The sequence below is a fragment of the Oenanthe melanoleuca genome, chromosome Z (assembly GCF_029582105.1).
Source record: "Oenanthe melanoleuca isolate GR-GAL-2019-014 chromosome Z, OMel1.0, whole genome shotgun sequence".
In the NCBI taxonomy this organism is placed as follows: domain Eukaryota; kingdom Metazoa; phylum Chordata; class Aves; order Passeriformes; family Muscicapidae; genus Oenanthe; species Oenanthe melanoleuca.
This window is the reverse complement of record NC_079362.1, coordinates 36,088,809-36,114,053: the sequence shown is the minus strand read 5'-3', so window position 1 is coordinate 36,114,053 and position 25,245 is coordinate 36,088,809. Positions and strand designations below refer to the sequence as shown.

The window sequence follows — 25,245 nt, the reverse complement described above, 5'->3', positions numbered from 1 at the left end:
AGCTGCCAGAGCTGTCCGCCTCAAGTGCGAGTCTGTACCAGGCAAGCACCTTCACTAAGAATCTTGCTGAGCTCGCTTCAGTCATGCTTCTCGCCAGACCGTGACCAGCGGATCCTGGGTGGTTGTCACGGGTGTATGCCTGCGTTGATCCCGCGTCGTCCCTTCCACGGGACACCACCGGCCAGGGCCGCGCCCCTGGCGCCGCCGGAGCGCACAGGGCCGGCCGGGCGGGGCGGGGCTGCGGCGTCATCGCGGCGCGCCCTGCGCCGGGCCGGGCGGCGGCAGCGGGGCCGCGCCCCCCGCGCCATGTCGGCCGAGAGGCGGCCGCGCTCGGGCCGCGGCGGCGAGGTAAGGGCGGCAGCAGTACCTGCAGTCCCCTGCCCCCTCCCCGGCTCCTGCCGGCGCGGCGTCTCTCTCCAGGAGCCGCCTGCGGCGCTGCCTCGGGCCGTGCCTCGGTGCCGCTCCCCGCCCCGGGGCCGCTCGCCAGCTCAGGCCGAGCGCGCCGGCTGTCCGTACACTTTCCCGGGCAGGGTGACTCCCACCGCGCCTTGGATCAGCCTTTGGTTCTGGACTGGGGAGAGAGTCCTTCTGGAAGGTCAAAACCGGGGGGGAGGGATCGCTCAGGCTGGAGCACATCGAGTCGCTTCTCACCTCTTGGGATGGGGAACTCGAGCCATTAACTTCCAGTGAGCTCAGGTGTGGAAACCTTTTCTCATTCCGAGTGGAGGGTACTCTGCAAGGACAGGCGGACATCCCAGGCGTTGTAAGGCTGGGTGCCCAGGTTCTAACCAATAGTAGTAGTGTTACACGTAGACCTACCACCCAGTCAGGTTCGGGATTCTCGGTGATCACGCTGTGGTCACTTACTTCCTCCGTGTTTTGGTGACATGGCAGTAACGAGTAGTTAGAGTCTCATTCCATATGTCCTTCCATATATACATACCCAGTTTAAGTCGATGGTGATTCAGAACAAATGGAAAACTCGTCTCAATAAATTTGTATTGTGCTAGACACAAGAAGGCCATAAAATAAAGTGTTCATTTCAGACAGACTGCCTTAAAATACAGATGTGTGCAAAGTCATTATTGTTACATGCTTTCAGAGTTTGATAAAGAGTAGTGCTAGCATACTTTTGAGTTTTAGTTTGTACTGTTCAAATATGAAGTAACATTTCGTATATTTGCATTTACTGCCTCTTGTTTTAAGGAGGCTTCTGTCCTTTGCATAACACCTTTGTGAGCGTTTCATGATAAATGAGGGTATTAAGTGACTTTACAGAGCAGTCAGATGTTTCTTTGAATTTCTTGGTTTTGTTTTCACTTTTTTTTCTCCATTTTCTTTTGGTGAGTTGTTTTGCATGTTTTGTTAGAAGAGAGTAAACTAACACTTTCCAGTGACAGTTAAGCTCACGGGACTGAGTGTTTTTCACTTAATAACATTAATCTCCAAATGCATGTAGCCAAAAAACGTTTTGTTTCTCAGGGCATCAAGTTGTCAGCAGAGGTCAAACCATTTGTTCCAAAGCATGCGGCGGTAACTGTGGCATGGTCAGAACCCTCAGAAGCATGTGTCTTTCCTAGGTACTTAACTACATGCTACCCATTTGTTCAGGAACCATCTTTGGATAAGTATGTATATTTTCTGAATCTTATTTCTTGGGGGATTTTAATTTTCTGGTTTTGGACATTGAGTACTCTTATAAATTCAAGGTTCCAATACATTACTAGTGCAACTTTAGGAAAGCTTCTGCATTATCTTTGTGATTTAGTTTTTTACATTTATGTTCTCTGAGTGTGTACCAGGTACCTTGTCTTTTGCTACAAGGGCCCATAGTGTTACAGGGCATTAAGAATTTGGTGGTCTGTAACAATTGGTCTGGTTTTTATGTATTTTGGAAGGAGCTGAATCCAGTCCTTGGATGAAAGAATGGTTGTGTTGCAACCAGGCTGAGGTAGATGTAGTTGTACCCAAGGAAAAAGATAAACCTTCAAGAGAGTTTCTCATCCTGTAAAATATTTAGTATATGAGGCCTCTCCTGGATCTCCTCTCCACAACCTGTGCATCTCCAGAAAAGCAAGTTTTACTCAAAATGCTACAGGTTTCTGAAAGTTTTGGGGTTTTTCTGTTGGAGCCCAGGAATGGTATTTGTGGTAGACTTACAGAAGTATTTTTTAACTCAGAGAAACTAGACAAAAGTCTACATAGCAGGGTAGGAAATGGTTGAGTCTTGTAAGAGTCTAATGATGTTACGTAGTTCTCTCACTGCTTCTCAGGACCCTAAGCGCTGGATTGTTATTGGTGTTTCTTTAAAAATTCAAAGCTTTAGTGGGCACAATCATTTAGGCCATCATTTTATCCTACAGAAAATCTTAGTATTTTCAACCTTCTTTCATTTGAACTAGAAATGTAACACTGAGGTGAGTATGGCCTGTTCTGTGCGTCAGAGAAAGCCCACAGCACTAGCATTAAATCAATTACTACTAGAAAAAACCCAGCACAGACAACAGTAGTCTTCTAATGAGTGTTTTGCCTTGTTGGGACTGAGACATAGTTATATTTGAGTCTCATTTGGTAGATTTCTCCTTTGTGTGTAAACTGATCAGGAACATTGTTTTGACTACATTCTATTAGTATGTATGAAGTGTGTTATCTGAAGTCTCTAGTACTGATGGGGAAGTTTCTCTTTTGTCATTATCACAAAATTCTGATGTTGGCAGATTCATGGCTGACAGCTATAAAAACTGAGTGCAGCTTCCTGAAGCTGAGAGATTTCTCCCTGATCAAATCTGGGATCTATATTTTCTGTACAAAGTGTAGAAGGAAATTGATAGGGAATTTTTTAGCATAGATTTGAAGGAAAGAGGCTTGTCCCAGACATGTTGTGTTTTCATAAATTGTGATGGTTACTTGCAGGTCAGTTAATTATTGTTTTATAATTCTACATTGTATTTCATACATGCTTTATGCTCCATAAAATGTTGTACTCCCACTTTGTTATTGTCATTTCAAGATGGGTTTTAATGATTGTTTTTTCACAGTCAAGTATGTGATGCATGTCATGTCCTTACACTGTGCTTTTGGTTTGTTTCACAAGAAAAAGCTTATTGAAAATAAGCATGAAGTCTTAGTAACCTTAAAAAGGCATGAGAACTATATCTGCAAAACAGCCTAGCTTTAAATCTTGGAAATGGATAATATGTGTGTTTTAAGATATTTGCTTAACTACATGTTTTCCCAAAACAAAATTAATTGTTTTTATAAGAAGTCTGTCAGTGAATAAATAACTGAAATAACATGGAATAGTTTTCTTTTGAAATAGAGCTTTCTTGTTAAACAAATTCTTTAGAGAAGGAGTATGTTTGTCTAGGCAATAGATAGGTTCTGAAGACTTGCTGCAGGATGACTTTAATTTCTTTCTCAATATCCATCACATAGTGTTCTGGGAGATCCTGCCTTCCGAGAATACTCCAACTGCTCTTACTCACCTGCTGGTGTTGCTAATGTGTATCCAGTAGCGGGCTCACAGTGTCAGTCTAACAACTCAACAAACTCTAATGGTTCAGGAATAGTCAGTGAATCTGCTGAGCAAACTTATCCAGTCAGACAAGAAAGTAAGAGTCTTTCAAAGGTGAGCAAATTTGTGTTTTTTTTAAAATTAATATTAAATTCTTACTTTAAATCAATCTTTATAAATGTTTGTTTCATACTTTTAAAGTGAATCATCACTCTTTCTTCTTGTAGTGATCATGAATGGCATTTAAAAAGGATAGTAGTGGAGTGTGCCCAGCTTCAGAATACAGAAAAGTTCATGGAATTCAGAGTTCATGGAATGTCAGATTAATACAAATTTTCAAGCAGCATTTTTGGAACATAAGGGGATTTTTTTTTTTTTCTCAGAAAGAAGCAAAAGTGCTGGGAGGGGTGGGTGGGGAAGACCATTCATTTGTGAGCTATGCCTTTTTTCACTCTTTGGGCTTGGTGGGGAGGGGAGAAGGGTGGTTTTTTTTAAGCCCAGTGGCAGCTTTCATTAGCCCAACTTAAGACAGACCTGGTGTCTGTAATCATTTGTTTAGCTGATAAGTGATAAGACCACTTCTGTTGCTGAAGGATTTCCAAGACTTGCTACAGGCTGAAGACAGTCCACAAGAAAGGAGGAACTTGTGATGCTGGGGAGAGAGAAGAAAGGTTCATGTTAGCAATGTAGTCTTTTTCAGTCAGAAGTAAAACTGATGTTCAGTAGACATCTTCAGTCATTTTTGTGTGTGTCTGTTTGGGGATAAATTTCTTGAAACTGGCAGAATATTTTCAAACAAAAAATAGACAAACCTCTCAAAATATAAAAGAGAAAAAACCCTAATGCATTATAAACTCATTTCATTCTGTGGTTAGATATTGTGTTTCTTAGATTTGTACGGCTGCTTTTTTGTTTCCAGCAGTTTCATCTGATCTGTTCTGCAGTCACATCCTTCTGGTGCACCTTACTCACTAGGCAGAGACCTGGTAATTTCACTGTGGTCAAGCCTGTAGAGCAGTTGTAAGAGTAGGTCCTGAGCATGCATTGCTAAACGTAAGGTACAAAGGTACAAGGTCTAGACACCTAAAATGATCTGTTTTCTTGCTGAGAGGAGGATTATGTACTGAAGCTGTCTGGGGAAAGGATGAGCTCTGCATTAGCACTAGTGATGTAATAAGGAAAATTTAGTTAAGTTTCTTTGATCTTTGAAGGAGCCTTGTACTGTTTTATAGTGTTTTTGTAATTTTTCCCTGTGATATATTTTTTTGTGAACTTAAGAGAAGTGGTTGATCTTTGTAGCTTTGCATTAATTCAATCATGTGTCCTAACACTTTGACAATTTGCCTTTGGAGATCAAGAAATACCTTGTCCTCCCACCTAAGAAAACAATTTTGCTGCCAAATATACTTTGAATGTAGTCCAGTAATCAGAGTTAAGCCATTTGTCTAGGCTGGTACAGTATAGTTTGCATAGATGCAAACCTGGTGCTTGTTCCTTGATTGCTGATTCCTCAGCCCAGCTCTACCAAACTACGTTTCATGGAAGGGCCATAAGATTTTCATGACTGTGCAGTATGGGTGAGTGTGTGTCCTTTACAGGGATTGTGTAGGTGTGTCTTCTCTCACTACTTTACTTCAAGTCTTTTGGATGTTGTGACGTCAGTCTTACAGTTTGCCCATGATATGTAATTTAGTCAAAAGATGGCATGCTTTTAGGATTTTAGCCATGTTCTTTGTTTTAGAAAATCAGACTGGATGATTTAATACAGAACAATTTTAAACTATTGGAAAAGCTCTGATTAATTAGATTGCAAAAATGCTGTTGTCTAGAAGCATATCTATATATCCATCTTACTTGGGCTCTAATATATGCTAAAAATGGCACCGGGAGCAAGGTAGATGAAATTGAATAGCATATCTCTAAATGGCTGTTCCTATTTTTATTGGTTACTTGTGGTTATGATCTACTAACTATTTGTTTTGTAATAACTTAATGGACAAACTCCAGACACAGAGGTAGTTAACTGTAACTCATGGCAGACTTGGCTAACTTTACAAAGTTTCAGTAAAACTTGCTAAATATGTCACAAATACTTGCAGCAAAGGAGATCAAAAGAAGGTGAGAAAAAACAGGACAAGAAAAGGCATGATGGAGGTGAAGCTTCTGTCAGAATTGCGAACAGGACTTCATTCCAGACTTCAGCATACAGCAGAGATTCCATGAAGCCAGGTACAAACATGTTGGTTATAGATACATGAAACAGATGTGGAATAGGTGTCTGTGCAGTATGGTGCAGTTTGTGACTGTGTTTCTAAATCTAGAATAGTTAAGGAAAAAGATACCCTTACTATGTGATTCTGTTGGGAAGGAATGGTAACCTGTCTTTTCCTGATTGAACAAATTAATGTAAACTGATATAAAGAATTTCTAAAATGAGCATCTGAATTTATAGTTGCTTGTTCAGTCAGTGTTGTGTTTGCATGTTGATTATAATTGCTAGGTTTTTTATTTAATATGAGCTGTGCATAGCAACAGTCCTCGTGACAATTGCTGTAGTTAACTGGTGGAAATTGAAATATAAATGATCGCAAGCAAGTTTTATTATTTAGACTTTACATGCTTTATTTAGACAGGTTCAATAAAACTACCAAGAAGAAGTCAACTGAAGCTCCAAAACCAGAGTCTCGCCCTGTGCCCACATTTGAAGCTAGCGTTCTGGATTTCCATAAGTCACAGAGTTTGGGAAACAGTGAGATACTGAATGTACATCATAAAAGTACACCAGTAAGTTTGGTGCAAAGTAACACTAAGTCCTTAGTCAACCTCACATGTCTCTTCTGCTGAACACCAAGGATAGCCCATGGTAACCCATGTTGCAGAACTCGTAAAAATAAAACTTGTCCAGAGTACAAGCGTTATTAATACAAGTATTTTGCATTCAGTATGGAAGTTTAAGACAAATTTATGTGCCATGTGAGCAAAGAGGTTCAGTGCTTTTAGGGCTCTTCTTCTAGGTGGTGGTGCCAGTGCTTTCTGTCTCCTACTCTTTCTTACTGTTCTTATCTTGTCTGTTCTGACTATAGATAGGGGAAAGCCAGGTGTCACCTGGATGTAAATATGTACTGGTGTGGTCTTGGTTGCCTGTAGAGAACACATATGTTCTTGTACTGAGCAGCTTTACTGTTTTTCTCTTTCACTTGGAAATAATAAGTAAGCAGTCACTTATCCAAGTTTCAATGCATTTAAAAAAAAAATAAAGTCTGTATTGTTGTACTTAATTGCTTTCAGCTAAAGGTTAAAATAAGAAACTGAATTCCAGAAGGAGACAAAAATATTGTTGAACGTTATTTCCTTGGCTCCCTGTTTGTTAGTAAATAAAACACTGAAGTATTCAGCAGTATATCATATATATTGAATCAAAGTTTTCAGTAATGATTAATGATTAATAATTCTGAAGGATCCAAACACAATAATATTTCTGATCCTTCTGAGTGGAAAATGTAATGAAAAAAGATCTTTCTGCTAACGCTTAATTGTAATTTTCAATTATTTGTTTGAGTTGGATGATAGAATTTGTTTTTAGCATACATAAAACATCAAAATATTTTCTGTTATTAGATGATTGTTTTGATGCTTTTGTAAAATACAAGAAGGCATAATCTAGTCTGTACACCAGTGAGGACATACCTGCTCAAATTTTGTAGTACCATAGGGCTGAAATGATGGTTTCACTAAGACAAACAAGAAAAAGTCTATAAAAGTCCCTATGCCCTTATCTGTAGATGAGTTGAGGATTTTTTCATTTATGGTGGTTTCTTGTGTTTAGCTGTTCTCAGGCTAATGATTTGAATCATTTTATGATACCTGACCATCTGTTTTGCAGGAAGATACTTCTGCAAAAAGGAAAGCTTCACCAAGAGCTTCAGATGAAGCAGGAGCCAATTTAATTCCCTCTTCACTTGATGGTAGGGGTAAGTTCTCCAAACAGACATATTTTGCCTGCAAGATACTACTTGTATCTCAGCAGTTTAATTTGGAAAACTAAAATGTTCTGAGGAGATGTTGATGTATAAAGTGAAAAAAGAATTTCAGAGCAAGCTCACTATAAAAGAAAAAAGCCCTGTGTCACTAACTCTGTATCACTTTCTTTCAAATGAAGTGACCACTTGTTGCTCGTTCTTGCTCATATATTTCATCAGCTGGGATTTTAGAAGAATTTGAAGAATTATTTAGTTTGTAGGAGATCATAACCCTAACACTGCCAGGTCCACCAGTAAACCATGTCCTTAAGTGCCAAGTGTCCATATGTTTTAAATATCTCCAGGAACAGTGAATCAACTACTACACTGGGCTGCCCATCCAGTGTTGATAATGCTTTTTGTGAAAAAAAAATTTCCTAATGTCCAATCTAAAACTGCCTTGGGGCCATTTTCCCTTGTCCTGTCTCCTGTTACCTTGCAGAAGAGGCCAACCCCCACCTGGCTGGAGGTACATGCTCCTTTCAGGGAGCTGTAGTGGTAAGGTCACCCCTGAGCATCCTTTTCTCCAGCTCCCAGCTAGAGAAAACATCCCCTCTCCTCACAGGACCTGTGCTCCTGACTCTTCACCAGCTCTTTTTCCCTTCTCTGGACACGCTCCAGCATCTCAAAGTCCTTCTTGAACTGACAGGCCCAGAGCTGGACGCATTCAAGGTGTGGCCTTACCAGTATTGAGTACTTGGAGACAATCCCTGCTCTGCTCGTGCTGGCCACACTGTTACCGATACAGGCCAGGATACCTTTGGCCTTCTTGGCCACCTGGGTGCACTGTGGCTCACATACAGCTGCTGTTCACCAGCATCCCTGTGTTCTTTTCCTTTGGGCAGCTTTCTTGCTGCTCTGCCCTAAGTCTGTAGCACCACATGAGGTTGTTAGGAGAATCTGAAGGACAGAACTTATCAGTTCAGCTTGCTGAACCTCATGCGATTAGTCTCTGCCCATCAATCCAGCCTCTCCAGATCCCTCTGCAGAGCCTTCCTACCTTCCAACAGGTAACACTCCTGCCCAGTTTAGTTTCATCTGTGAACTTGTTGACTTGATCCTGGTCATTGATGGCTTATACAGGACTGGCCCAAATACTGAGCACAGGGGAAAGTAAAGAAAACTGGCTGCAATATTGAGTCCCATTTTGTTGTATCATTGATGCTCAAGGGAAAATATTTCTGTAGTTGCTTCTCATGTTTCAGGTGAGAAAGGGAGCACGTATTGGTTGTTGGAACTCTGTTGAGTCATACAGATTTTTTCCAAGAAAAAATGAGAGACAGATATTTGATTAGTCCTATATACAATTTGTTTTAAATAGATGGCACCCCAGAGTTTAATATGTACCTAAAATTTTTTCGGTGTTCTATGTTATTTCTGCTAAGAGAACCATTATGCCAAAACATTTCCCTTTTTTGTTCATTGTTCATGTTTGTTCATTTCATTTGGGAATTTGTAGGGGTAAAAGGGGCTTTAGGCTTTTATTTTGTTTACCTCTTGTCTGGCTGTGAAGATGAAGAGCTTTTTTTTTTAATTGCCCAAGCTATCCCTTTGCTAGTTTCCATGTGAAAGGAGTTCTGTTTATCAGGACTCTGTCTTGGAGGCATCAGATACATTAAGATTGAATTGTCTAAGTGCCTCTCCGTGGATTTCTATGCATATGCAGATATGCACCAGTCTGAACAGTTTGGTCCTTGTCTTCCCAGTAACTTCAGTTAGGATCCAGTAAAGATTCAGAAAGGAGAGGTTAATCTACTGAAATGCCTTGAAGGCATTCTAAAGATAAAGTTATTCTGGAGCTGCTAGAGTCATCTGATAATGGGATGTTTTGGTTAAATGCTATTGTCAATTCCTGTCCCTGAGAAAAATAGTAGCAGTTTCAGGGTTGACTGTGGCAGGCAGTCAGAATCCCACACAGCTGTTCTCTGGATGGGAGAAGAAAATAAGTTAAAAAGGCTTGTGAACCAAAATAAGGACAGGGAGATTGCTTGCTTGCTAGGCAGAACAGTTCATTGACAGTTAAAATATGGTCAGATGATGAGAAGCAAAAACAAAACCAAAGCCACTTTCCGCCAACCTTCGCTTCTTCCTAATATCTCCTCCCTGCTCTGACTGGCACAGAAAAACAGGAACTACTCTGCCATATCTTTCTCTGCAGGGCTGCAGGGGCACAACTGCCTCACCATGGAGGAACATCAGTTCCAGTGCCTGAGTATCTCCTTCCACTCCTTCTGCACTGACCTTGGTATCTGCTGGGCTGCTGCATTCACAGTTTTTCTTACCATTCCAGCTTCCAGCTCCTGCACGTGTTTTTCACACATTTTAAACATAAGCACCGTTAGCTGATGGCCCCAGCTGGGTGTGGCAATGAGTCTGTGTTGGAGCTGACTGGGGCTGGCCACGTCTGTCTCTTCACAGCAGCTAGGAATATTTGCAAAATTAATTATGTCTTTCAAAATGTCTTTCAAAACACGGATACTCCTCAGTGGTAGTGAGTGGTGTTCTTGTACAACGAGGCACATGGGGAAGTATTTCAACTTCTGCATATTCCCATGACTCTTTCAGAAAGGAAGAAGTACTGATGCAGCCTTGTGCATTAAAGCTGCATGACTACTAGGAGAAATACTAAAGGAATTTTGAATATAAGTATAGCAGAATTTTCAGTATTTTGAAGTTGAGCATGGGAGTATGGAGTTAGTATTATACAGCAGAGATTTCCAAATATGATTTAATTGTGTTTAGGTATATAGTGTTGGGCAGTATATGGAATAGTTAAAATTCAGGAAAGCTTGCTGGAGAAATAAAATGTGTGTTTTATTCCAGTCCTTTCTCAGAAAGAATATGGCTCTGCTTTATTTACTAGGCCTTGACTAATTAATTGACACTCCTTTTTCTTTTAAGTATTTGAGGGCTATTTCTGAGACATCTGTTTAGACTATTTCTAAACATCTTTGTGTTTACTTTTTTCCCAGTGTCATTTCCTGAAGCACCTGCAGATGGCTCTGCTCAGCCACATGTGTCTTGGGCTGTGGTACTTTCACAGCCCCCAAAGAAAATTGTTTCATCACCAGCATCTGAAGGTCTTTCCAGAGGCAAAGGGAAGCAGGAGAGTGAACCAAAGGTACTTGAGAATTCTCTGCTCTCAACTAATACCTGTCACTGTGTTTGTGTCTATTGCCAATTTTTCCCTGGGCTCTGTAGTGAAGTAACCATTCCAAGAGATAATATGAAGTCGGCTTGTTCTTACTAGAATTTTTCTTGCCATTGAAAAGAATCACAGGATAGCAAAAAGACAGTGCTAGTCCAGGAATAAGAACTCTCAGCTTTGAGACTGATTTTTTTTGAAATTTCTGACCCTCAGAATGAGACATGAAACATAGAACTCTTGCCTTATTTCGCATAATATTTCCTGATTAAATCCCAGTAATCCAAATACATTCTGATAACAATGTAGTATGTTGCAACTGAAGAATTCTTGCTGTAGTTGTGAATTTCTAAGAGATACTGAATTTTCCTTGTCCACTTAATGTCCCAGCCTGGATTGATTAAGATACCCTTTAGTAGTGCAAGGCTAGTCACTTGCGTATATTTTGGTAGGTGATACTGAAAAAGATTAGCTTTCAAAGGTCATACTTCATGGTCTTTTGCAGCAGTCAGAAACGAAAAATATTCCGAGTGAAACTGAGCCTGAAGAAGAGTCAGAAAAGAAGAAAAAAAAGAAGAAAAAGAAGAAAAAACTAAAGTCACCCACTGATGTAGAAAGACCTCAAAGTGAATCTAACATAATACAGGAACCACCAAAGATTGAGGTAAACAGAAGAAGTTTTTATTGCTTTTCCTTTAAGTGTTATCAGTGTACTAGAAGACTAAATGTTAACACAACTTTGTACAAATATAGATTTAAATCCTTGATACAGTTTGTTTTCAATTGAGATGTTTGTCAAAGATTACTGGTAGGAAACTGTTGTAGTTTTTAAATTACCACATTTGGTGAGCACAATTTCCTAAATTAGAAATATTCTATAGCAACTGTTGCTTGAGGTCTGGGAAATATACTGGATGCTGCAGTGTGCCATGGTTTTAAAGATTGTAGTACAGTATTAGAGTTCTAGTTGTCTCACAGCTGGAAGCAATTTTTGTGTAACAAAATTAAAAATCATTTCTGATTTTTAATTTCAGTTTCCTTCCAAATTCATGTAACTATAGTATGAATATTAGTATTTGGATACTTCTGTGTATCAGTATTGCAAAGGCATGAGCCTTTCCCACATTAGAGGAGAGGTGTTGTGTGGCATGTGGTTGAACAGTGCTTCATTGAGGACCTGACATGTACAGCATGTGTATGTGTACACATTTGATCTAGTGTACATAATACTCAATCTCTGAAATGACAGCATGAAGAAACCTTTCTGGCTGGCTTCTGTTCTGTACTTTTTAATGTGGAACATGAAGCAGAGCTGTCTACATGGTTACATTGTGTGATTCCTTGTCCAGGAGTGGCACAAAAAATGAGTGTTAACACACCTCTTTGTTAGCAAAATATGGGTAAAATCAAAGATCTGCTAATTCTTTTCTTCAGGACAATATCCCTATTTTTGGTATATGCTACCATAAAGGCTGTATGCTATGAATGGACATTGTCCAAACTGAAAGAGAATGGCAGAAGTCGTGGAAATCAGCAGAATAATAATGGGACTATTGAAGTCAGAATTTGAAAAAAATTGCACAGAACCATGTAAAAGACATACACGTTGTACAGAAATCTGTGATGTGGATGCAGCATCCCTTGCGGCAGTGGAGGAAAGCTTTCTGACCCTTCTGGTGTGCTGGGAATGCTTGTGTCCTCATTAGTTTGAAAAATGGGTGGGGTGCTTGTATGATGATCTTGAACCATGAGGAGGTGACACACATAGAGCTTCTGGGCACCCAGGAGGTTTAAGAAGGTTCTGTTGTGGGCGCCAGCTCAACAGAGTGATATATTGGATTGCTTGCTAGTTTTATACAGGTCAGTCATTTATAGACACTGACACTGCTAATAAGTGAAAATGGATACATGTGGAGAAAACAATCCTGTCTTTTCATACGCGTTGGTAGGTCCTGACCTCAGTATCTTCCTTGAGTTAAATATTGAAGCTGCTGTTGATAATCAGGTCGGTGCTTGTAGAACTGGTCAGACATGTAAACAGTGCTGGGGATTACTAGGAAAATAAAAAGGAAAATGTATTATGACAATACAGAATTTCAGGGCATATCTAATCTAAAAATAGTGTGGATTTTGTTTTCGTATGTTTCCCCCATTCTTTAAAAAATACACGTATTTGAACTAAAAAGATAGAAAAAAGGTTCCAAAAATAGTCAAAGGTATGAAGCAATTTCTGTGGCAGGCAAAACTGAACAAAGTTAGCACTTCTCAGTATGTAAAAGAGATGGCTAAATGGGAATATAGCAGTGGCAAGAAGATAAAAAGGAAATTACTTGACCTTTTTCCTAGTGTTTGATGTTCTTACAGACGGTAAGAACAAATACAGGGAGGTGTAACCTCACACTGAGTGCTACATTTTAATTATTCAGTTTGCTACAGAATGTCGCATATGTCAGAAATCTATTTGCATTTCAGAAGCAATTGGACAGACTTACTTAAATCTTCTAAACTGAAAAGAGTGTGTTTATGAAATTTTCACTTCTTTGCAATTGCTATGTGGCCTTACAAGCTTCTTTAAAATGATTCATTTGGTTGAAGTGGGTCATGCTCTTGTGCTAGAGCTTTCTAGTTTTGAGGCTGGAAAAATCTCGGTGTGTTCAGTGGTACTGTATCACAGCTAGAAAAGGCCTCTCAGAAGGTGGGAGGACAAGCAAAAACTTAGCTGGTGGGTTGGGATCATTATGGTGCAGACAGTGGGTATATGGTGACGAGTATAGGGCAAACTTCACCCTGTCTGCACTTGATTAATCCAGATTCTACACAATGGATCCTCTGCTGATAAAACTTACTCTTCTGTGTAAGCCATTATCATTTGAGTAATTTCTATGTTTATTTCTGTACTCTGGTACACACTGCCTGTTTTGTTCTTCACCACTCACATGTTTAGGATAGAATAGCACAGCTGGAGACTGTAGTGGAAGAAGAGGGAAATTGTTTGCATGGCTTTTAAATGATTTGAGAAACACTCCTTTAGGAGCAGTTTACCTATAATGATTTCTATCAGCTGACAACCATAACAAGCTGCTTTTGGAAGCATTTCTGTTACAAGCTGTTTCAGCCCCAAATTAGCTGCTGCATAGAAGATTTAACCATTGTTATACTTGTCAGAGCTGGTGGCACTACCCTTGGCTTGTGAAATTTTTTACAGTGAAAGAAATTATGAATTATGAATATTTGATAAGTAGGGAGAAAATTGTTGAAGTGTAGGAAAAAGAGTTTTGGGAATATGAACTTGATTGTTCTTATGAAATCTGGTTTACTTGTTTAGGATGTTGAGGAGTTTCCTCATCTGGCAGCTGCTTCTGATAGGAGAAACAGGGTAGGACCTCAGAAACCATCCTTTACTTCTGCAGTCAGAAAGCAGTCTGAAGTAAGTAATCTTTCAATGTTATGTGAGCCAAATGTCAGTTAAGAATACAAGTTTTTTTTTTTTTTTTTTTTTACATGAGTGAAATAAATCTCAAGAATTATTTTGGAAATGCATTCAATATGTGAATGAATCTTAAGCATAAGTCACAAGGATTGAAAATGTGATTGTTCTGTCAAAGCAAGTAATGTAAATAATAAAGGTAAAATTGCACGTTTCAGTTTCTTTGGAATTAGTTTTGCTACAGAAATTTTGGTCCTTAGCTTTATTTCCCTGTGAATTTTGTGGTTTGAAAAAAACCCAAGGCAAAACTAAACACAACCACTGTTTGCTTTGTGTGAGGCAGCAAATAGCTTTGACAAGGAGGAGTGGCTAGCAAAAGGCACAGCAATTACTTTAAAAAGATTTTTTACAAAAAAAGGTGCTGTACACACATGCAACTCAGATGAAAGCAACCCCTTAGCTTTGTAGATGTAAGTGAGATACTACTCCTCAAAGCTTACATAAACTATAAAAACATGATCATTAGGCCATCCATATGCCTGTAACCCATATTTGAAAATTAAGTTGCCTTGCTAGTTTTTCTTCCAAATCTTGAAAAAAACCAAACAAACATGAATGTGATTAAGTATTATAGCAGCCAATAAATGGTCACCCTTCTAGAAGGCCATGTATGGTTTTCCAAGAGCCTTCTCTTTTCCAGGCTGAGCAATCTCAATGCTCTCCAGCTTTTGTCATAAGAGAGGTTCCAGCCCTCTTGACCATTTCTGTGCTCTTCCTCTGGCCCTGCTGTAGTCCCAGTTTTGGGGATTCCAAAACTGGATACAGTACTCCAGGGTAGGGGCACACAGGAGCAGAGTAGAGAGAGAGGATCACTTCTCTCAATTCACAGGCCATGCATTTTTTTTACACAGCCCAGGACACGTTTGGTTTCTGGGCTGGGAGTGCCCATGGCTCGGTCATGTCCAGCCTCTCACCCACCAGCACCCCCAAGTCCTTCTCACAGGGCTGCTTTCCATCTGTTCATCCCCCAGGTTCTGTTGGTACTGGGGGTTGCCTTGATGCAGGTGCAGCATCTTGCCCTTAGCCTTGTTTAACTTCATGATTTTCACACGGGCACACCCCTCAAGCCTGTCAAGAATGCCATCCATCATTCCGGATGGCATCTCTTTCCTGAACTTAGCTTGGTGTCATTCACATGTGTGCTGAAGAAGGGGCAAATTAAATTCAAATTATTGAATTTAATATCATCTTCATCCTTTCCCATGTATTCTGTTTTAAAATATTTTTTCTTCCTCCCTGTCACCTTCTGTCTTTAAATTTCTAAGATCCATCTTTCCGAAGAGCCTTGTGATAGTTGGTCTCCCTCTCTGGATGAAACTCCCAAGGTGGATGGACTGACAGGGAAACAAGCTTCGTCTTCGGTATTAGAAAGAAAGAAAACTCAGGTAAGTTAATTCATGTTCAAAGAGAAGTTCACAACTCAAAATGGACAAAAGAATTGAGCCTGTTTAAATATAAGAGTAAGTCCATGCTCTTCTGGGATTCTGCGTTCATGCTTTGAGATAAGTGACATGGTCCTCTTGATTAAAAGCAATAAGTGGTAGTAATTACCAGTCTCCAGGGGTTGGTACTGAGTGTTTAGGGAAAAATTCAAACTTCTCATTAATATCTGTGGGTTTCAGATATCAGGAATTTTTCTTTTGCCTTTTCTGCTTGATCATGGCATAAATCTAGTCCAAACTGATTGTCATAAGGAACTGGGAACCTCCTAAAAGTGGTTCTGATGGAATACGGAGGCAAGGAGGTCCCCTTATCTTGGGGCAAGAGGGAGGAATACAAGTGAGGTCAGGAAGTAGTTTTGTGTTAGTGAGTAGGCTCTGGCCTACCTCTGATCCGAGGTGAGATCCCAGTTGAAGACTGGGGAGGTCATGTTCCTTAACCCTCTTGTAACAGGAATTACAATTAATTGATTCTCCCAGATAAGACTTCTAAAAGTTCCAAATCTGGCATTCTTTTCCTTCTCATGTTTTGCTGCAGTAGTTTGCTTGTTCATGGTCTTCACCACACCATTCATTTGTAGTCTTTATTTTCTACATTATTAAATATGGATCATGGCTTATGTCTTCAAAGCAGAGAGAAGGATGAGTGCTTGTGAGGAGGTGGTGCAAAAATGATGAGATGATGACCTCTTTATAGAGAGACATTGGAGATAATGATGTGTTGCAATCACATACCCTGGAAGAATCACAGTAGCTTTTCATACTTTTAAGAAAACTTTAAATTCTGATGAGCCTTTTATCTCTTTCAAAGACAGATGACAGTCTGACCAAAGTGGGACCCCAGCATAAAAGCCTTCCTGTATTGAAGACATACTTTTATGCTTTTTTGTGGTAGCATTTTTAAAAGTTACCTGATCTGCTTCTGATTTTTTTTGATACTTTTTGATATAAAAGTTCATATTTATTTGAAGATAATGTTTATTTGAGTGACATTAAAGATTAGAAGTATTGTGGATAAAGATGTTAGAAATGTAAATGATGTAAAAATTAATGGCCTTTACATTCTGAAGTGGAGGTTGTTACTAACTGGTGCTGAAATTATTTAGGAAACATCCAGGAACAGTGGTAAGAAGAGTCAAATTCCAGTGCAGTTGGATTTGGGTGGCATGCTTGCAGTCTTGGAGCAGAAGCAGCAAACAGAGAAGTCAAAACAGTCTCCTAAACCTGTGGTATTTTCAGGTATTGTTTTCTGTGAAATTTCCTTTCTTTCTCCTTACGCTGTTTTTAAGTATTCAGACATTAAATGTAGTCTGATTTCTGATCTGTGGTGATCTTCATGCAAGCAAGAGCACAGTTCACCAGATACAAGAGAAAAGGAAGGTTCTTCAAAAAAGAAATTTAAAGAGCATGGCAGTCTGAAATGTTTGATAGAGGACTTATGGAAAGAAATATCTTAAGGACACTGATTTGTGAAAGAGTGTCTTGTATAAATACAAGGCATGATTGAAGTGTTGCTTTGACAGAAATACCAATGTTTGTGGAGGTTTTTGCTCTCCCTTAAGTATTTGCGTTACTGTTCCAATCTGAATGGGCAGGAAGGGGCTACATGGTAACAAAGGCTTTCTTAATCTCTTCTAATGCTAGAAATCATGAGCTGAGGCTTGATTGAAAAAGCTCCTTTTCAAGCAGACAGGTTATACAAGAGTCAGGCCCAAGCCAAAGGATGAGTTCTGACATACATCTTAATTGTGCAAACATGTATAACCAGGAAGCAGAAAAAAATAGCTCATTGCCTTTCTCATTATAGGTCGAAATTTAATCTTGATTATTCTGGTATAGTATGTTTTGTAAAAGGAACCATGATATTAGTTAGCATTCAGTGATGGTAAAATTTCTCTAATTTCAGCAAAGATTTATTTTAGAAATTCTTTCAGAAAGAGATCTAATCACAAAAGATATCATCTCACAATACTTAATTGATGGTGAGCCACAAAGGGATGGGTAAAAATACCTGTTTTCTAATACTAAGTTTCCTGTGCTTGCTGCAGAAGAGAAATTGATGTGTCACCTTTACATCCTGGAAGCATAAGGCAGAGGTTACCTTAGCTTTATACTTTTGTGATGTTCAGTACACCATTCATGTGGTGTTTACCAAAGTACAGAGTTAGTTTGTGAAGTGGCATAGTGCTGACCTCTGTTACCAGGAAGAGGGCAGTGAACAAGAATGGAAAGGAGTGTGACCACAGACAGTTGCTTTTATTCCACTTACTACTTCACATGATGGGTAATACTGGTAAAATCATCAAATCTAGGGACATGAAAACTGTGAACTTGAAATGGTGATGTACACATGAAAGGAATATGTATCTGCAGGGTATATACTTTTTTATTGCTGCAGATGCAGCTTCAATTTTTGTAGCCACCTATGCTGCACATTTTTGGCAATGTTCTCAGTTTGCCTTTGTTACACAGAGCCAAAAAAGAAACATCAGAGTGTAGCAGTTTTCTGATGTAAACTGTTTACGGTAAGAGTACTGCATGTGATGTGAGGGGATCTGCATATAAATACTGTGGAAGCAATAAATTTAGATGGCTTAAGAAAAGCTGCCAGTTTGTTTTCCTTTATTTAGGGGAGAGAGGTTGCCTGAGTCACAGAGGGAGGTGTCAAGCTGGTTCCACTGATACTTCCTTAGTCATCCTCTCCATTGATTTGCTAATGTGAACTGCTTGATGTTGCAGGTAGCTGAAATTGGACAAAGTGCTCTAAAGGATACAGCAGTTCCTACTGATAAGGAGAGAGAGTAGTTTATTTGGTATGAGGTCACGGTGTGGAAGATCCAGGTTTAGTCATTTTTCCAGTCATTTAAAGCTTCTGTGCTCTAAACTCTCTGAAAAAATGCAAGTAAAGTGGGCATCTTCAGCGAGCTTTGCAGGTTAAGCAAAAGAGACTTAGCTTTAGCTTTGCGTTACTCGTGACCCATTTGCAAATTAATTTCATCCAGCTTCATTAAGGTGTAACAAAAGGTAGGCATAAGTGCTTGAGTTTATCTACAGCAAAAAAAATCTGGAGTACTGCTTCTGGGGAGGAGGAAATGCCACCACCATGAAACACAGAAATTCCTAAAGGTTTACCTAGCTGGCATGGCATGGTGTTGAAGGTAGTTTGGACTGCAGTTTTTGGTCAAATTGTGCTTTTGGAACAGAGATGTTGATTCCATGGATATAATAAAAGTAGAGAACACAGCAGTCTTTTGTGAGGAGTATCTTTTAAAAATAACATTGTTCAGTGCTACAGGATTGCCTGTAAGTCTTCTTGATAGCAATACAACACAATTTTAATACGTGTATACCTATCTTAAACTCGAAATTGAGTCTAGTTCAGGTATTTATTGTAGTTGTCTGATGCAGATTTCTTTTTAAATCTCAGTTGGTGGTGCCATACCATTGTTATCTAAAGACCCCACTTCCGCCACAAGAAGTCACCGTTTAAACCAAGGAAAGATGCCTCATAATCCCTTGGATTCCAGTGCTCCTTTGGTAAAGAAAGGGAAACAGAGAGAAGTACCTAAAGCCAAGAGACCAACACCTCTTAAAAAGGTCTTCTTTTTTTTACCTTAAACACTAAAACAATAAGGGGTAATCTATTACTCTGGGAATCTGTTAAGCCCTCTTATATGGAGATCTTCATCTCAGTGTCCACTTGTCTGAATTCACTTTTAGCTTTGCTTGTTTTCAAAGAGGCGAGGGGTAGAAGAGGGTAGTCTTTCTAAATGGCATATACAAATTCCCAAAAAATACACTTTATCCCTTGAATAAATTGATAGCTGATAAAATCCCACTTCAAAAGTATCCATACATCATTGGTACAGGGAGACATGCAAAGAGATATGACTTGGTTTGGCAAAGATGACCTTATTTACAGGGCTGGGGAGACTGGATTAAACAAGGTTGTATTTAATGTTTCTGGTTCTTCCAAGCCAGAACTCCAGCTGATTCTGGAGAAACAGGTGTTAGGTCCAGCTGGTCGTTTCTGTTGTATTGACCCTCTGCCCATTCATGTTGTCTCCTGTAACATATTCTGTACAGAGGATTTTTTAAAATTTACTCCGCCCTTGTAGTTTATCCCTAGCAAATATTTTCTCCACCCATACACTGGTAATCAAGGTAAAAGTCCTTTTCTATGTAAATTTAGGAATTATCTTTCCTTCTTTTTATGTGCAAATAGAAAAGTTTTAAACTTCAGATGCTAGTACTGAACTTCTTTATAAATGGTTTTTGTGTAAATATGTGGTAAGAGTAATGCTTTGTTATCTGGATGACATCAAATTGATTTGGTTTTGATGTATATTTTAGATTATTCTGAAAGAAAGAGAGCAAAGAAAACAGCAGCACCTGTTAGAACAGAAAGCAGCACCAAAAGATGAAGACAACATTTCTCAGACAGCAGGAAATGTTACTGAAAACACAACCCTTCTACAGGATAGTCAAGGTATCTTTTGAGAGAACCTGTAATACAGTATGTAGCTGGAAATATGAGCACATTTAGTACTTTAGAAAATAAGTGCTAAATACTGCCAAATGAAGGCTGTAACCTTAGAGTTTTACTTAGAGTTTTCTGATATTTACCCCACGCTTATCCTGATCGTAAAGTGGGCCAAAGCTGAAAGTCAGCAGTAGGGATTCTGGCTACTGTTCCACACTTCTGTGCCTGTTGGTTTTATGATATGTTGTAAAGAGGGTTCCTGCCTATCTCTGGCAATTAAAAAGGTTTGAAATGAGAAAAAAATCCTATGAGATTTAAAAAAAAAAAAAGTTAGACCTGTTTCCCTGCTACCACAGTTAGTTCTAATTCTAAAGTAGTGACTCTTACATATGTGGTTGACAGATGAATCTCTTCAAAATGCTTTTCGGGCTGTCTTTTCATTGAAATATCTTGATTTACATGATAGCTGTTCCGGTAACGCAAGTTGGTGAAGGGTTTCCGGAGCACATGGGGATCAAGGAATCTAAAGAAGGTTCTGTGACTTCAAAGCAGCTAACTGCCACTCTTCCTAAAATCCACAGCAGGAATTTTAGAGAGTAAGTATTGATTGTATTGCTGGCGCATAATTCAGTTGCATTCTTGCAAAACTAACTGGAATTTAAACTGAAGGCTCTAAATATTTTCTGTAAGCTGACACAGAAAGAAATTATAAACTTGGTGTGTTTTGTGATTCTCATTTGAAAATGCATGTTCCTTGAAGGAATAAAAAACCAAATTTGCTAGAGACTAAGGGAAGAAAAGAAGCTGCTGTTAAAGTACTTTATTTTTAAATAATAGGGTAACAGTTTAAATAAGGTATGTTACTTTATTTCTTAAATAATATTTTTAGTTATAGTTTGGTTTTCTACTGCCACACCAAATGGCAAAAATGTAAAGAAACCACATTTTCATGTTATGGCTGGGCAAAGAAATAAAGGTAATACTTACAAGTTATTGTGTGCAAACATTGTCAGCTAAATGTCCAAGATGATGTGTCTACACACTTCTTTATAAAAAAGAAATAGCCATTTCTGTATGTGAAGAGGTCAGAGATCCAGTCATGAGAGCTTAAAACAGTTTATTGAGGAAAGCAGTGTTTTAACTTTTAGTTCTCCTCCCATAAAGCAAATTCACCACTGGTGATCTTTTTGCAGTTCATGTCAGTAATGGTTAATAGTGATACAGCCATTAGCGGTGTTAATTCTTAATTTAACTTTTAATTTTAATACAAATTGCTTAATTTGTGTCTATGCAACAGTATTTTACTGAGAGCACAGTTTGGGTTGAATATCTGAGAGACAACCCATTGTAGAGGACGTAGAGCATTCAGCAAAGTTTAATTGTTTCCTTTAGATTGGGATTTTTAGTGTTCCAGTAGATCTGTCTTCAAGATTTAGTGAAACCAACAGTAAATAGTAAGTAAAAATTACTGTAACCTAAATAAAATTTGGAAATAATTGTATCTCTAAGATTCAGGATAGATGATGTGGTATCTTCTTATTATTCACATGTAATTCACAGTATCTGATGTGACTTTGCCACTGACAACTCTTTCTGTTGACAATGGTTTGATATATCTTTAGATTTTCTCTTTGATACCCTTCTGCACTGGAAAATTCTTTGTGTAAAAGTGGGGTGGAGTGAAATAACTTTTAACTCTGATCTTCCCAAGAGTGTACTAGAAGGGTGAATTACATTGTTTTGTGCCATAGTCGAGTAAGTGAAAGAGGATGACAGACACCAATGAAGGGAGGAGGAATGTGATCCAGTTTTCTGTGTTTATTACACAGAGCCTTGAACTTAGAAATAAGTTAGAATTTCATATGTTGGTTGCTCTACTTTGATTTATATACATCAAAATAAATGACCTCAGAAAAATGCTTCAGTAGAAAGATATATGCACATACCTATTTCTTGTGATAAAATATATATCTATGTAGATAAATAGGTTTATTGTGTAGGTATTTTTAATATAGTTTCATTAGGAAGCCAGGTAACACAAGAAGCAAAACTTCTTAAGTTCTCAGACACTGAAAAGAAATCCTAAGTAAATTTTTGGTTTTTTTAATATAACAAGTGTGTTTGGAGTAGAAACAGAAAAAACCACAAAGACATAGAATAGAATTTAAAATGTATATTTAATTTATTACATATTTAAATGGTACATATTTGTAATTTTGGTGAATCTAACCATTTGATTGCTTATTTCTTCCAGTTACTGCAGCCAGGTACTTAGTAAAGAAGTTGACAGTTGCGTGACAGATCTCTTGAAAGAATTGGTTCGTTTCCAAGATCGCTTGTACCAGAAAGACCCAGTAAAGGCCAAGATAAAACGCAGGCTTGTTATGGGTCTCAGAGAAGTTCTGAAACATCTGAAGCTGAAAAAACTGAAGTGTGTCATCATCTCTCCTAACTGTGAAAAGATTCAATCAAAGGGTAAAAAAAAGTCTGCTTAATAAAAGAAACGCAAAAGAGAAGGTTCAGTATATTGACAGCAGTTTTATTATTGAAATAATTTATCTGAGTATCCTTTGAAATCCAGTCATACAAAGTTGCCTTCCTTGCTCAGATTGCTTACTGCTGTGCAGCTGAACTGTGGGCTGAGTAAAGACTGTCTGGGGTGGGAGAAGTTACCTGACATAATGGTCTCTTTAGTTACTGATTCGCTGTGCTGCTGCACAAAAAATTGCACTGTACAGCTGAGACAATCCAAAGGCTGCTGATGACAGCTCTGCCATCACATGGAGTCCCGCTGTGTAATCTCTTCTAGGACATGGAGTGACAATAAATCACTAGTGATGGTTTCCTAGAAGTTGTCATTATTTGCATTAATTTATTGTAATTGTTGTAATGTCATTTAAATAATTCCTTAGCAGCTGGGTCTTTTTTGTTACTAGATTAGACTGTACTACATATATAGTAAAATATGGAATAGTAGCAGTGCTACTAGTGCTACTAAAATTAGTGCTAACTAAGAATTAAGAAAAAAATGTCCAGTTGTCCTTTAAAAATGGATATTCAGTGCTACTATTGTGATCTCTGGGTTTTTTCCCTGTAAGTGTAGTTTCAGAATGCACCCATAATCCTGGGGTATTTTTTACCATGGTTCTTTAGCTCCAGTCAGTCTGATTGTATTGTCTTCTCCAGGTGGGCTGGACGAGACTCTGCACAACATTATCGACTGTGCCTGTGAGCAGAATATCCCGTTTGTTTTTGCCCTGAATCGCAAGGCCCTGGGCCGCTGTGTGAACAAAGCAGTGCCTGTGAGTGTGGTGGGAATTTTCAGTTATGATGGGGCTCAGGTAAGCTGAAATAAGTCACTTCATGTTTTTGTCCAAAAAGCTTCACTTTTTATTTGGAAGAGGAGATGAAAACACTGTGATTTTTAGGGGGGTTTTTGTTTGTTTTGCTTTTGCAGACATACTCTTCATCACAGGTCATATACATAGCTTACATGAAAAACTGATTTTAGAAGTACAGGCAGTCAGCACTGTTTAAAAAAATTACTCTTGCTGTCTCTTCCTGACATCCTCTTCACCTTTATCCCCCTCGATATTTTTTTCAAGAGAACTGTTTTTATAAATGCTGTGTTTTTCATACATACTAAGCTGCTCAACTTTTATATGTGAACCTGTGCATTCTGAATAAGGAACATTCATTAGATTTTCAAGGAAATATTAAAACTTACTGTGTGATTTAAACTAGTGTTTTGTATTGCCATAGGACCATTTTCATAGAATGGTACAGCTTACAACAGAGGCTAGGAAGGCCTACAAAGATATGATAGCAGCTTTAGAGGAAGAAGCTAAAGCAGAACTAAGAGAAGCCCAACCCAGCATCTTAACTCCTGAATCTGAAAAAAATGGCTTGTTAGAAACTTGTAAAACACCTTCCAAGGACTCGGATGAGGATGTACCAAATTACAGTAAGTATTTACTGACTTGGTTTTTGTTCTGTTTTCATTCATAGTGCTCATCAGTTCTGTGATTTTCACTGAAACAAATGACATCTGCTCTAGTCATTAGTAAGGAGGAGACAAATTATTGGGTTTTTTTTATAAATCTGAGGTCAGTTTTTGCTGAGAAAATGTTAAAGAAAGTTCCTCTCTGTAATCCACAAATGACAGGCAGTACTCATTGCTTTGCTCAAGGAGGTTTAACAGAGCTCTTAGTTATATTTCTATTTGTTTAAAAACCCTTTTAAGATTAATTTTAGATGTCCATACTCTATTACTGTGGTAGAATTAACTTTTGTACTGAAGCCTATTTTGAGATGCACCTTCCTGTCCACAAGCACTCATTCCTAGAAACATTTTCTTCCAGCTCTTTTCATAAGTCAACAGACAATGCAATGTATTGCATAGTTTTGAAAACTTACAGGATTTTTTGAAGTTGGAGCCACCTTCAGGGTTAGCCTTGCTTGAGTATGGTGTTGGACACAAGGAGCTCAGTGCACCCCATCACTCATAAGTTATTCTTTTGTGTGTCGTCTGATGTTGCATAATGTAAGTGTCAGGCATTATCTCAGCACTTATTTTGAAGGGGAAGTAAAGAATCAGGGTTGACTTTTCATTTTAAGTTTTTACTCAAGTATTATATGGTAATGTAATGGTTGTTGTTTTTCTTGTTGTTTGTTTTTTTTTCCAATATTCCCTAGTTAAAGTCTGGAAGAGAAAACTTGAAGAAGAATATAACCCATATGCACTGGCTTTGGAGAAGAGTGCAACTGCTGACATGGCCATACTGAATTTGGAAGACCATCAGTAAATCCAGATCCAGGTCTATTGGGCTTGGAAGAAGGTAGCAAAATAACATAATATAAAGAAATACCTGAAGTTAGCTAAGCAAACTGGTCTGAATCCCTTTAAGCAAAATATACACTGGAGCACATGAGGCACTGGTTAATGTTCCTATGTTCTACGTGTTTCTGTGATTATTATAGCAGATCACAACACCAAATTTTTGTAGCCCCAAACCACTTGAACTGGCTGGGCATACTTTAATGCTTTTATGAACTAGCATTGATTTATTGGGGTAGAATATACCAAAAGAATCTGATAGGAAAATTATTTTCTTCTGGAAGATATTCTTTGAACCAGAAGGAGCTAAAGCAGTTGCCC

At 38.6% G+C, this 25,245-nt stretch overlaps 1 protein-coding gene across 3 annotated transcripts; it reads left to right on the top strand.

The window, feature by feature from the left end:
• Window positions 1–251: 251 nt before the first annotated feature.
• SECISBP2 (SECIS binding protein 2) lies at window positions 252–25,018 on the top strand. Of its 3 annotated transcripts, none has more exons than XM_056513236.1 (18): window positions 252–348; window positions 1,483–1,628; window positions 3,436–3,628; window positions 5,614–5,743; window positions 6,144–6,298; window positions 7,398–7,485; window positions 10,506–10,654; window positions 11,184–11,342; window positions 14,004–14,105; window positions 15,431–15,550; window positions 16,711–16,843; window positions 19,032–19,201; window positions 19,958–20,093; window positions 20,554–20,683; window positions 22,342–22,562; window positions 23,274–23,428; window positions 23,850–24,051; window positions 24,783–25,018. In XM_056513236.1, the coding sequence occupies exons 1-18, from the start codon at window positions 307–309 to the stop codon at window positions 24,890–24,892; spliced, it is 2,541 nt and encodes an 846-aa protein (XP_056369211.1). In that variant the 5' UTR covers window positions 252–306; the 3' UTR covers window positions 24,893–25,018. The 3 variants fall into 3 exon arrangements, with proteins under 3 accessions (XP_056369211.1, XP_056369212.1, XP_056369213.1); XM_056513237.1 differs by having other exon boundaries at window positions 268–348; window positions 6,144–6,302; window positions 7,402–7,485; XM_056513238.1 differs by lacking the exon at window positions 252–348 and adding an exon at window positions 698–763.
• Window positions 25,019–25,245: the final 227 nt, after the last annotated feature.

What these genes read in the sequence shown, in the direction of transcription:
- SECISBP2 (XM_056513236.1), top strand. Translation starts at nt 307, where the DNA reads ATGTCGGCCGAGAGGCGGCCGCGCTCGGGCCGCGGCGGCGAG. An exon ending in CACAGCAGGAATTTTAGAGA is followed by an intron (nt 20,684 to 22,341) that starts GTAAGTATTGAT and finishes TATTTCTTCCAG; the next exon opens with TTACTGCAGCCAGGTACTTA. An exon ending in TGAAAAGATTCAATCAAAGG is followed by an intron (nt 22,563 to 23,273) that starts GTAAAAAAAAGT and finishes TGTCTTCTCCAG; the next exon opens with GTGGGCTGGACGAGACTCTG.